Source organism: Dromiciops gliroides, chromosome 6 (genome assembly GCF_019393635.1).
Source record: "Dromiciops gliroides isolate mDroGli1 chromosome 6, mDroGli1.pri, whole genome shotgun sequence".
In the NCBI taxonomy this organism is placed as follows: Eukaryota; Metazoa; Chordata; class Mammalia; order Microbiotheria; family Microbiotheriidae; genus Dromiciops; species Dromiciops gliroides.
Window position 1 is genome coordinate 710,728 of NC_057866.1, and position 12,771 is coordinate 723,498.

The window sequence follows — 12,771 nt, forward strand, 5'->3', positions numbered from 1 at the left end:
AGAGGAAAAGCCCCACAAAACATCCACCAGAAACACAACTTCAACTAGCTGTGAAGGAAAGATCCCAGCCACAATGGGGGCTCAGGACACTTGTCCGACAGCCGACGACGACAGACATCCCACTTTTCTTTGCTCAGAAAACCCCTTTCCTTCTAATCCCCGCCCTCAGCTGGGTCAGTGCCTGACAGTGCTCCTGGAAGGTCACTGACCAAAGCCATATGGGGCAGAAGCTTTTCAGAGGAAGGCCATCAGTGACAAAAATCTTATCTCCCTTTCATGGCTGATGAGATATCCCTGGGGGTGGGCCAGCAGGGCACACACTAAAACTATGAGTATGAGCCATGGAAGACTTTAGCATCTGGGTTACCGCTGGGAACATGCACCACTGACTGCTCCGAGCACTTCAGGACGATGCAGGAAGAGGAGAGAATGCAGGACAGCGGCCCCCACAGAAGTCCCTCAAGGGGGAGGGGGGAGGAGAAACTGAGGGGGACCAGTACAAACAGGAAGCATTCGAGGGAGGCAGGGGGTGGGCAGGGGGAGGCGGGAGACGACAGAGAGGGGGTGGGAGACAGGGGGAGGGCCGCTCTGACTCTCTCACATGCCTGGCTAAGATTAAGGGGGCTTCCCAGTAGTGGAGAAAAGGTCCAGCCCTTTGCCCCTTCGCCCCTGTCCCCAGTCCAGGAAGATGTGAGGCCTGAACCTCTCTCAGGCAGAAGTGGGAGCCCAGGGGCAAGGCAGCATGGGAAGCCCAAGAAGTGAAGCCGTGTTTGCCCAGGCAGTTGTGCCAGACTGATAACAAGCCTGTCTCATGTGGTCCTTCTGCCCCAGGGGTGTGTCTGATATGGGCCCTGAGGCCAAGGGAACCAGGGATGTGTGGTCTAGCCTCAGACCCCAAGGGAGGACCTCAGCTCCAGGTATGTGCCTGCCAGGTGAGGGCCTCAGGTCCAGGGGAGTGCCGGGATGGGCCCTGGGGTCCCAGGTATGTGCCAGGTGTGGTCTCGGCCCAGCACTTGCCTGCAAAGGTGGCCTCCTCCTCGGGGTCAGGGGGCTCAGGCAGTGCCTGCTCCCTGGCACCCATGTCCATGTGCCTCACAGGCTCCGATGTCTCTATTACGGCCACTGCCCTCATCCGGCGGGCCTCCCGGTCGGGGTCCGTGTCTGTGTCTGTCTCTGTCTCTGAGTCTGAGTCTGAGTCCAAATCCGGGGCCTCATCTTCCGAGCTGGCAGTACCCCTTACAGCGGCCACTGCAGCGGCCATCGCTGCAGCCTCAGCCGAGTCCGAGTCCTCCATGGGACCCAAGGGAGAGGAGCCCAGAGCCGAGGTCAGCTGAGCGAGATGGGCTGAGCACTGGCTCAGAAGAGGGGGCTGAGGCTCTGCCAAGAAGGGGGTGAGACCCCGGCCCAGCTCAGCAGAGAGGGGTGAGACCCCGGCCCAGTTATGCCAAGCTAGATGACCCTGACCACAAGCCAGACTCAGCCTAGCCAGAGGGGTCAGCTAGGAGAGGACACAGACCTTAGGGATGGAGGTAAAGGAGATCAGACCCAAGGGGGACCTCAGTCTGGCAGAATAGGATCTAAGGGGGCACCAAGGTGGGGAGATGTCAACCCAGGCGGGGTCACTCGACCCAAGAAGGGTCGGACCCAGGCCCAGTTGGGCCCGGGGGTGTGGCCAAGAGAGGAGGGGGCGGCAGGGGGAGGGACTCCTGCTTGATAGGCAGGCGGTCGGTCAGGCGGAGCCCCTCCCCCTGCCCTCCTCCCTCCGCCTCCCACCTCCCCGCCCCCCCTCCCTAGGCCGAGCTCGCCCGAAGCGGCCCGAAGGGCGGCCGGAGGCGGCGGACGGAGCCGAGACCGCCCGAGCGGACCCGAAGCGCGCCCGGAGCGAGCCAGCGAGCGGGCCCGAGCGCTCCCGAAGCCGCCCCCGCCGCCGCCGAGGCTCCTCCTCACGGACAGGCAGGGTGCCACAAAGATGGCCGCCCCCACCGTGCCGCCACGGTCCCGGGACACACCGAGAGGCCGGCCGCGCGCCCGCGCCCGAGTCCAACCGAGAGTTGCCGACGCCAGCCGAGCCCGTCCGAGGGCGACGGCCGCGCGCCCGAAGATGGCCGAACGGCAGCCGAGGCGCCCCATTGGCTGCGAGGCCACGGGGCCGCGCCCGCCGCCTCGGGGGGCGGGGCCAATACGCCACCGAGGACGCCGGTGAAGGGCGCACGGGCTGCCGGGATCGGGGAGGACCGAAGGGAGAGGGAGGGCGTAGTGGGGCAAGATGGCGGCCGTGCGGAGAGGTGAGGCGGCGGCGGCGGCGGCGGCGGCGGAGAGTGTCAGAGGGCGTAGAGCCCAGGCTGGAGGCGGGGGAACGCAGCGGGTCAGGGGACTAAATTCACATCCCTAGTCTGGGCGGCCGAGAGAGCCCGTCGGCTACTACCACCCCACCCCGCCCACTTTGGCGCCTGCGCAGTAACCTCGGTGGAATGCAGTGGGTTCCCGGGACGAGGGCGTAGCCCATGGCTTTGGCGCCTGCGCAGTAACCTCGGTGGAATGCAGTGGGTTCCCGGGACGAGGGCGTAGCCCATGGCTTTGGTGCCTGCGCAGTAACATCGGTAGAATGTTCCCGGTTCCCGGGACGAGGGCGTAGTCAGGTTTGGCGCCTGCGCAGTAAGTGCCGGGCTCTGGAGGGCGTCCCAGCCGCTGACTTTCAACTTGACCCCCGCCCGCTCTGAGGCGATTGCGGATCTGGGAGCCCGAACCCATAGTTAGGGAGCTCTGGGTTCGAATGCTGTCCCCTTCTCTGCCCGTGACTTTGGGCGAGTCACCCGGCCTCCTCATCTGTGAAGGGCGCCCGGAGAGCGGGAAGCCGCTCTGCCCTCGGGGAACCCCCCAGCTTAATGGGGGCGGGAGGGCCCTGCCCCGAGGGACACCCCAAGGACCCCCCGCCTGGAGGGCTGCGAGCCTGACCCGTCCCCAGAGCCCCTCCCTCTCATTTCCCCTTCCTTTCCCCCTCCTCCTCCTCTTGAGCTCGCCCTTGATGGTTAAACCCGTCCCAAAGCCTGGGTCCACCCAAAGGCCTCCACTGTCTCTTCCCTTCCCTCTTCTTCAGCTCGCCCATAATGGTTAAACCCCTTCTGGAGGCCAGGGTCTACAGGAAAGGCCTCCCCTGTCTCTCCTCCCCTTTCTGACCTCCGCATTGCACCAAAACTGCCCTTTCCAGAGTGACCAGTGACCTCTTCCTTGCCAAATTCAGTGGCCTCTTCTCTGGCCTCCTGGTCACTCTCATGGATTCTTTCTTATCTCGGGGTGCCCTGAACAGCGGGCTCCTGGTTCTCCTCCCTCTCTGACCACTCCTCTGGTGTATCCCTTTTACTGGATCCTCCTCCACATCACACCCCAAACATACTGGCCTTTGGGGTTCTGTCCTGTGCCCTCTGGTCCTGGTGTCAGGAACTTGAACTCAGGAAGTTTTGAGTTCAAATCCAGCCTCAGATTTTTCCCAGCTGAATGACCTTGGGCAAGTCACTTAACCTCCATTTGCCTCAGTTTTCTCAACTATAAGATGGGAATAATAAATTGTTGTGAGGATCAAATGGGTAAATATTTGTGAAGAGTTCATGCCTGACACACTGCCATCATTATTTCACTTGGTGATCTCAGCAGCTCCCAAGGGTTGAATTTTCACTTCTCTGCTGAAGATTCTCCCTGCTGCTGACCTCCGGTGTCTCAGCTCCAGGTTTCTTTCAGACATCAGCCTTTCCCTGATCCCTGCCCTATCCCTCCCTTCCCTCCTCCCAGTCCCCGGGCTCCCAACCTCAGGGTCACCCCAGACTCCTCCCATGCCCCTCTAGCCAGCATGGTACCAAAGCCTGTCAATTTCACATGCATAAACATTGCCCCTGCGGCATCTCTCCCATACTCCCCCTTCTCTCCTCCCAGCCTGGGACAGCCCTCAACACCCCATCCCTGAACAATTGCAGTAGCCCCTGGGGTCTGCCTGCCCTCCAGCCCACTCTCCATTCAGCCCCCAGTGTTCCTGCCCAGGCCGGGTCTAACCACGTCCTCTGTATTCCACCAAGCCCATCTCATCCAGGATCAAATACATGGCCCTTCAGAACCCAGCACACCCGCCCAAGCCGGTGACACTGGCCTCCTGGCTGGGCCACCAAGAAGACCCTCCGTCTCTCTGCTCCAGGCTTTCTCCCTCGCTGCTCTCCCTTCTCTCTGACTCCTTGAATCCCAGCTAAAATCCCACCTCCTACGGGAAGCCCCCCACCCTTTATTCTCATGCCTTGTTGTCTCCCCCATTACATGGGCTCCTCTTTGGTCCTCCTTTGTATTCCAGGTGCTCAGCTCCTGGCCTGGCCATGTTCAAGATGGGGCACCAGGAATGGAACACAATCTTGCTGAACTAATGCATAAATAAACAAGCATTTATGAAGTATCTAATGTATGCAGAACACCAGGGACATCAAGCACGTGTGGATTCCTAGCCTTTCCATAGAAACCAAACAGCCCAAATGTTGTGTCGTTTGGTCGTTAGGACAGAGTCTTTGTCCAGAGAGGTCTCTGGATGCCCTGCCAGCCGAGACCCCGTCTGGACTCATGTCCTGTCTCTGCTGCAGGTTGTTTCTTCATGTGTGAAATGGGAGAATTGGACTACACCGGGTCTGTCAAAGAAATGAGCCCGTCTTTGGCATCCCAAGCCCTTCCCTGGCAGTTCCTCAAAGGAGCCAACAGGGAAAGGAGCCTGGAGGCCAGATGTGTGTACTCCCCTGCCCCTGTGGCCAGCCCACACCCAGATGCCCACCTCCAGTAGTGCCTGGGGCGCGGGGCCCAGCCCTCAGGCAGTCATCCTGTGTGTCTGCCTCCCACGTGTAGTTTTGGGAGTTAACATGGCTTTCTCTTTGCTTAGAGATTGGGCCACATTTGGGGGCTCCTGGTGTCCAACTCTTCAGCCCCAGAAAGTATCTGGGGCCCCAGGGGTGGCTAGTAAAGGCTCCCAGCAGCGATTAACCGGATTGTGTTTTTTCTTACAGGAAGATCCTCCCTCCTTGTATCCTTGCTCACCCCCTTCTCTGCCTCTGCCCAGCCAGGAGTGGCCCCTGATGGACCCACCATCTCTGAAAGCTCATGGGGATCCTGAACCAGGGCAGTAGCTGCCCACCCCCACTTCCCAATCTTTGGACCTGCCCAGGGAGGCTGCGAGGACTGTCAGTCAGCCCTCTCTAGTGTTAGACCTACAGGCCACTGGGCCTCAGTCTCTTCGTCTGTAAATTGGGTAGGAACGATGCCTGTGACTCCCTGCTGACAGTATAGGGGTGCTGCTGAACCAGGTACCACCCCTGGTCTGTGAAGTTCACAGGGGCCCTGTTCTTAAGACAGGAACTAGAGCAAGCTCAGGCAGGTTCTTGGTGGTTATTGAGGGACTGGAGAAGGATGAGGACAGAGACGTTTTATTTACATCGTCTCATCTGCTTTCTGAAAAATTAATGGCAGCCAAGGGGGGTTTTCCTTCATGAGAGGGACAGCTGGGCAAGTGCTCCTGGCCTGGCCTCTGCCTGCCCCAGGTGGTTGATTGCTGCCCAGAGTGTCCCTGTCACTCCCTGGTGGCTTTGGGCTCCTATAGGTGGGGGAGGTGTGTGTGTGGGGGGCATTCATCCAGCCCAAAGAGGCTCCTTAACTATGGGCTGGCCAGCTTTCCTCGGTGCCTCTGCAGATGCAGTTTTACCTAAGCGGGGTCTATTATCCCTTCTATTTCCTGACCTCACTGCTAGTTATGGTCTACAAAAGTAAGTTGGGGGGGACCCATGGAGATGAGCCCCCCGGCCCCCTGGCTGCCTCCTGCACTGCTAACTTGTCTACCCTTGTCCTTGCAGCGCACCATTTCTCCTACCCTGCCAATTACTGGACCATGGATATGATTCTCCTTTGGAGCATGGGGGTCCTGGAAGCCCTGCGGCTTTACCTGGGTAATAGGCTATGATGGACAGATGGACGGAGCCGGGAGGGGGGGACGCCAGGGCCTCTCCGTGTGCTCAGGCCCTTGGCTTACAGGGCCTGTTTACAAGTGGCTTTTCAGGCTCCCCTTTCCGCTGTTTGTTATTAAATATTAATTAGTTTATTCAGAGGCCTAACCTGAAAGACAACTCTTGTTGAAGTAAGTGCTCTCAATGGTCTCCCCCGCAAAGTCATGTCACAGATGCTCCTCTGGAGCCATGGTGGTGGCCCCGCTCCCTTCCCCACGCCGGACTGCCCAGGCCTTCAACTGTTACCAGCAGGCTGAGCGGGCCATGCTGGGCTGGGGCCCCGCTCTGGGGCTACAAGGACCACCTGGACCCACCTGGCAGGGGCCCACTGCCCCGCATCCCACAGGGCCAATTTGGGGTGCTCATGGTTTGTCACATTGCAAGGAGCCACCCTTTGGGGTCCTGCGTGATGACGTTTGATAGTCTTCCTTGCCTTAGAAAGAGGTAACCAGAATACACTGGCGTTCTTGTAAGAAGCTCTCCTTGACCAAGGGCACCCACGTGCACATGCACACGGTGGGGCTGCTGTTAGAAAGCAGTGAGCACCCTGACCAGCTTACTCTGTGTGAGAAGGAGGGAGGAGGTGGGGTCTCCCCAGTGGGGCTTAGCAGGAACCCTGGAGCGGGGGCGGGGGGGGGGAGCGTCGTAGACAAGGGACAGGCTGGGGGGCAGGGTGGGGCTGGTGGCCTCTCTCACACAGCCTTCATGCCCCCCAGGTACAAAGGGCAACTTGACCGAAGCAGAGACCCTGCTGGGCAGCAGTCTCCTGTTGACTCTTCTCAATGCCATTCTGTCTCTCTACTTCATGCTGTGGACCACCTATGTGCTGAGGGTTGACTTCCTCCTCAACGTCATCGCGCTCACTCTCTACAGCCTGGAGGGCATCCTGCAGGTGGTGACCATCGCTGCCTTTGCCAGCTAGCCACAGCCAAGGGCCTCCCGGGCTTCCCGCAGCTGCGTCAGATGCCAGCCAGACCTGGGGCTGCCAACACTGGGGTCTGACGAGTCATGGCATCTCAGATCTTCACGTCCCGTGTTCCCCCACATGGGCCTTGGATTCGGTGGATGATGGCTCCCAGCTGGAGCCTGGAGACCCTGGTCCGGAGGGCTCTAAGCCCACCTCCCATTTTACAGATGAAAAAGCTGAGGCCTGCCCAAGGTCACAGCCTGGGGAATGGGCCACGATGATTGCTGCCAGCTTCTCATCCATCGCTGCCTTTGCTCAGCATCTCAACCCCAGGAAGCAACTCCCAGTAAACTAACTCCCTCCACCAGTGCAGATCTCAAACCCTTGGCAGTTTCTCGTCTTAAGATAGTCAGCTCCTCAGAACACTGAGGAAGTAGGTGACTTGCTTGTGGTCCCCCAGACAAGGGAGCAAGAGAAGGACTTGAACCCAAGTCTTCCTGAGGCAGCTACACGGCACCACATTGGATAGAGCACCGGCCCTGGAGTCAGGAGGACCTGAGTTCAAATCCAGCCTCAGAGACTTCCTAGTTGTGTGACCCTGGGCAAGTCACTCAGCTGCTGCCTGCCTCAGTTTCCTTAACTGTAGAATGGGGGTAATAGTACCACCTCCCTCCCAAGGTGGTTGTGAGAATCAAACGCCAGGCTGTTTGTAAAGTGCTTGGCACAGTGGCTGGCCCATAAAAAGCGCTGACTACAGAGTTCTTCCCTTCCCCTCTGAGACCAGTCTTTCATCTGCTCTGCCCCATTGAAGAGATAGGCAGGACAAGTCTGTCCATTTCACAGATGAGGTAACTGAGGCTCAAAGAGAATAGCTCGCCCAAAGCCGCACTCCTGGGATTTGAAGCTGGGTGGACCCTGGCTCCTATGACCGTGGAAGACTTGGGATCCCAGGCCCAGGACTCTACCCAGAGCCCCAAGCAGCCAGTCAGAACTCTTGCTGAGAGAGGAGAGAGCAGCCAGTCAATCTGTGTGGCAACCCTGGCCAGGCTGACGGAAGTGTGTTGCAGAAGAAGAGAGACTTGGGTGACCCTGCCAGGCCCCCTGAGGGCTCTACCCCCAGAGCTGCCTGCCCCCGGTGCCACAGGCCTGGAGCATGGCAGAAGAGGGGGCAGCCGCTAGGCTCAGGACCCCTTCTTTTCCCTTCTCTGGGGCTCCCTGGAAGCATTCTAGAGAGCTTGGTCCTTTTTTATGTTTTCAAATAAAGTCTTTGCGTCCAGCCTGCTCGGCCAGACGAGGCCTTTCTGGGATGCACAGTGTTACTCCCCCTGCTCCCCAGGGGAGCGTCCCAGGCCCTGGGGCCAGAGCTGTCTCCTGGAACTGCCCTCGTGTGGCAGCAGACACCTCTGTGGTCGTCACTGCTCCCAAGTCTGGGCTGCTCAGGCCCATTGCCTCTGGTCCTTTGGCACCCAGCACAGAATTTGGTGCCAGCCCCCTGGGCACGTGCAAATCAGGGAGAACTGACACCCCTCAGGTGACCTGCTTTCCCTGGCCCATCGATGACAAGAACATGCAGTAAGTGTATCCAGCTCCTTCTGAAATTGGCATTACTGCCACCCCACTCATCTCCCCCGTGCCCATTCAGTGTCTCCTCCATTTATACCCCTTCCTCAGGCGGGACCCCAACAAGCATTTGGGCAGGCACAGCAGCCCCACAGGTGACGGAGAAGCCATGCCTCTCGTTGGGCAGTCTTCACCCTTGGTATTCTGAATCCCGTTGCACAGAGGAGGGGACGTTCCAGGTGTGCTGGGGCTGTCTCATCTGGTGGGAGCCCAGGTAGCAGCTGAGGCCCGGCTCAGCCTCTGAAGGATGAGCCGTGTGCTCCCCGAAGGCCACTTGGGTCCCTGTTCATTTCTAGAGCTGAAGCCTTCCCGCCCCTGCCTAGAGTCAAAGCGGGCCTCCCCTAGCCCTTGGCTGCCTGATGGGCTTGCCAAGTTAGCCCACCTCCATGACCATGTTTCTAAACGTAGGAGGCACATGACCAGACCCTTCCCTCCTCCCAACTTCCTCAGTCACCAGACCCCCCAATCAGCCAGCCACTGAAGAGCCACCCTGAGGTCACGGTCTGCCAGGCACTGAGGATCTGACAGATGGACAGTCTGTGTCTTGCAGGAGTGCGAATCCTAGTGCCCCTCCCAAAAAAAGAATGCCCTTGAGAAGTTAAACAATCAGCCTAAATACTTCCCTTTCTCGGGAAGAGTGAATAGGGATAGAAAATGCCACTTGCTGAGGGACTACAGGACAAATGCCCCTTTGCCTTTTGGGGCAGTCCCCCCAAAAGATAGCATCCCAAGAGGAACCTAGCCTCACTGTTGGGGGTACCCATCTTCCATCCACCCACTCTGTTGGATGGCGCTGGCCACAGGTCTGTTGGGCAGAAGCTGCTGGAAGGCAAAGGTCAGAGGTTCTGGACCCAGAGCCACCTTGTAGCTTATAAATTAGGCCCTTCCTCAGGTCTGGGCAGCACAAAGACTCCGCCACCTTCCATAGAAACACTGGCCAGAGACTCTGCTTCTCCAGTGTGTGGGTACAACTTCCAAGTTCCCAATGCCCCTTCCCCTACCCCACCTGTGGTGGCAGCTCTGCCCACTTCCTCCTCACTCTGCCTCGGGGTTTTCTGCCTCTCTAGCCATGGGACTGCTGAATGGGACTAGGTGGGAATAGGGTGGTGGGGAAAACAGAGGAATCCTCCTGTCAAGGGATAAGCATTCATGTAATGCCTACTATGTGCCAACCACTGCGATACGCACTGGGATAACAAAGACAAAAGCCAGGCTGCCCTCAAGGAGCTCCCAGTCTAATGGGGAAGACGACATGCAACTACATACAAACAAGGAAGAGACTGGATAAATTGGGGGTGATCTCGGAAGGAAGGCCCTACGATTACTGAGGGTTGGGAAAGGCTTCTTACAGAAAATGGGAGTTGAACCTGAAGGAGCCAGGAGGCAGAGGAGGAGGAGGGAGAGAGTGGCAGATGTGGAAGACAAGTGGGGGAAATGCCCAGAATCCACAGCAGGCTCTTGCTCCAGGTAGAGCAAAGAAGCCAGTGTGACTGAATCCAGAGGAGGAAGAGATGAAGGGCTTTCAGAGCCAAATGGAGAAACTGAGATTTGATCCTGGGGGTTAAGGGGAGGGAGGCAGTGAGAGGGGAGAACTAGGATTTAGAAGGATCACATGGGCAATGGAAGGGATAATGGGCTGCAGTAGGGAGAGACTTGAGTCAGGGAGAGCCACCAGCAGCTGTTGCCATAGTCCGGGGGTGAGGAGATGAGGACAGGCAAGAACCACTTCGATGGGGGTGGGGTGTAAAAGAGAGGAGTTGTGGACGATCCCTAGGTTGGCAGACTGGCAGGACAGGAGGTGCCCTCTCCGGTAGTGACAGGGGAGTCAGGAAGGAGGGTTTGGGGAGAAAGGGAATGACTTCAGTTTTGGACATATGGAGTTGAAGATATCTTTGAGACAGAGTTTGAAATACCCAATAGGCAGTTGGGGACGTGAGACTGGAGGTCAGCAGGAAGATTTGGGGCAGAAAAGGTAGATCTGGGAATCACCAGCATATGTCTGGTCATTGAATCTCCAAGGGAAGTGGTCTAGGGGGAGAAGAGCAAGACGGCCCAGGACTGTGTTGGAGTTGCCCATGGTTAGAGGGCAGGACACAGATGAATCAATATCTAGCAAAGGGGACAGAGGAGGAGTGGCCAGACAGGTAAGGCAGAGGACCAGGAGACAGCAGCATCCCTAGAGAGAAGAGAGGATCAAGGGAAAGCCAGACACTGCAGAGGGCTCCAAAGGGATGCCACAGAGAAGGCCGCTAGCTCAGCAGCTAAGAGCCAAGTGCTAACCTTGGGGAAAGGATTGCAGTGGAAGGAGATCAGAAGCCAGACCATGGGAGCTAAGAGAGAGAGAGAGAGGAGGAAGCAGAGACACCAAGCATAGCTGGCCTTGCAGGAGGTTGGCCATGAAGGGTAGAAGGAGGAGATGGGAGGGAATGGGGGAGATGCTTACATGTTGGTAGGCAGGGGAAGGAAATGAAGAGCAGGTGATGGTGTGGTGAGGGGGAATGACAGAGAGAGGCGGTGATCTGTGGGAGGAGGGATGGAAGGGGATGGCTCAAGCGGGCAGAAGGGTCAGCCTTGGTCCTCATGGGAGGTGGGGCAAAGGAGGAGAGAGTGGCCAAAGGCCCCTTAAGTGATAGGAGATCTCAGCGAATGACCACATTGTGTTTGGTGGCATAGGGGGCAGGGGTCTCAGCTGAGAGGATGGGGGAGGAGGGACGAGAAGGTCCGGAACTGCAGCTGTGGAGGGTGGGAGAGTCCGTTGATTAGGGAGTTGCAGAAGCTTACCTGGCAGCAGTGAGGGCCCAGTTGAGGTGTCTTCCCCATTTGACTGTAACCTCCTTGAGTGCAGACTTTTTGTCTCTTTTTGCACTCCAACAGCAGGTATGGGGATGTGAGTCAGAGGGAGAGGTGACATGACCACAGATGTGGTCAGATAAGGAAATTTCAGAGCTCAGGATTGAGGATGTAATCTCCCTGTGTGGAGCTGGGGTGGGGTGGAGGAAAAGGTCATGGAGAAGGAGATTGGGTGCTTGAGGAAGTATCTCTGAGGAAGTAGGTCTGCTGAATTACCTTAGTGAGAAGGCAGGAAGGAAACCTGTGATTTAGGTCCCAAGGTCACTCTGGGAAGGGTTCCCTGTATCACCTCTGCCCCTCAGGCCCTCCGCCTCTGCCTCTGTGTCTCTCTGGGAAGCCGCAGGGTCCCAGGAGTCCGCGTGGGAGAAGAGGGCCAGTCCTGGCACCGAATGAAGCCCTCAGGGCAAAGAGGGCATGGTCCTCCCAGGCCAGAGCACCAAGGAAGGTCTGGGTGCCTGGATCCCTGGCCCCCGTCTCTTTGCCCCAGGGCTCTCCTGCCTTTTCTCTGCCTTCCCTTCCACCCAGAGCTGGGAATGTGAGTGAAAAAAGAGCCAGATGGGGAGTCTGAAGATCATGGCTGAAATCCCGGCTCAGCTACTGGAGTGCATAAGGAGTACAGTGGATAGAGTGCTGGCCTTGGAGTCAAGAAGACCCGAGTTCAAATATGGCCTCAGACACATTCTAGCTGTGTGATCCCGAGCAAGTCACTCCATCTCTGGCTGCCTCAGTTTCCTCACCTGCCCAACCTCCACTTTAGCCTAGGAAAATGTGGGCCTCCCCAAGGGATGCTGGGCTGAGCGCCCATCAGACCTGTAGGGTCAGGGAGGGAAGCAGGACAGCTGCGGGGCTTCTAGAAGCCCTCGATGAAGCGGGGCACTTCGGAGCTTCTAGAAGTCCTCTTTCTACAGGACATGGGAGCGAGTGCGCAGAGTGTGGCCATGAGCCCTCCACCCTGCCTCACCCAGTGAGGAGGTCACTCTGTCGTCAGTCCTCATTGATTAAGTGCCTACTGTGCGCCCATGGGCCCTGCGCTGAGTGCCAGCCCCACACAAAGGCCTCCTTGTGCCTCCCCAGCAGATGGGCACCTGCCAGGCAGGGGCACCTGGGAGCTAGGGCTTAGCTCCGCCCCGCAGCAGGCTGCAGAAGGTGGCCTGGGGCACAGAGGACTAACGGGGCCCAGGGGCTTCCTCTCTCTCCCTCCTCCGCCTCTCTCCTCTTCCCATTGTTCTTCCTTTTTCCTCCTTCTCCTTCCTTCCCTCCCTGGCTGCCCCTCCCTGCTCCCTCCCCAGCTGGCTGGGCCCGGCTTTCCGGTTACACTGTAACCTGTTGCTCTGGTTCTTGTCCCACCTCAACTTGCCCCGCCCCTCCCTCCCTTGT

The 12,771-nt window shown here is 58.3% G+C and overlaps 2 protein-coding genes across 4 annotated transcripts in view; one reads left to right on the forward strand and one right to left on the reverse strand.

Moving 5' to 3' along the window:
• Positions 1 to 1,747, reverse strand: part of DEAF1 (DEAF1 transcription factor) — a 54,677-nt gene extending 52,930 nt beyond the window's left edge. The window contains exon 1 of the mRNA XM_043971335.1: positions 1,018 to 1,747. Within this exon, the coding sequence (XP_043827270.1) occupies positions 1,018 to 1,294 (277 nt within the window). The 5' untranslated portion in view covers positions 1,295 to 1,747. The remainder of the gene's footprint in view (positions 1 to 1,017) is intronic.
• On the forward strand, positions 583 to 7,523 carry TMEM80 (transmembrane protein 80). Of its 3 annotated transcripts, none has more exons than XM_043971336.1 (5): positions 583 to 917; positions 5,028 to 5,044; positions 5,687 to 5,780; positions 5,868 to 5,960; positions 6,734 to 7,523. In XM_043971336.1, the coding sequence occupies exons 1-5, from the start codon at positions 812 to 814 to the stop codon at positions 6,937 to 6,939; spliced, it is 516 nt and encodes a 171-aa protein (XP_043827271.1). In that variant the 5' UTR covers positions 583 to 811; the 3' UTR covers positions 6,940 to 7,523. The 3 variants fall into 3 exon arrangements, with proteins under 3 accessions (XP_043827271.1, XP_043827273.1, XP_043827272.1); XM_043971338.1 differs by lacking the exon at positions 583 to 917 and adding an exon at positions 2,195 to 2,285; XM_043971337.1 differs by lacking the exon at positions 583 to 917 and adding an exon at positions 2,680 to 4,613.
• Positions 7,524 to 12,771: the final 5,248 nt, after the last annotated feature.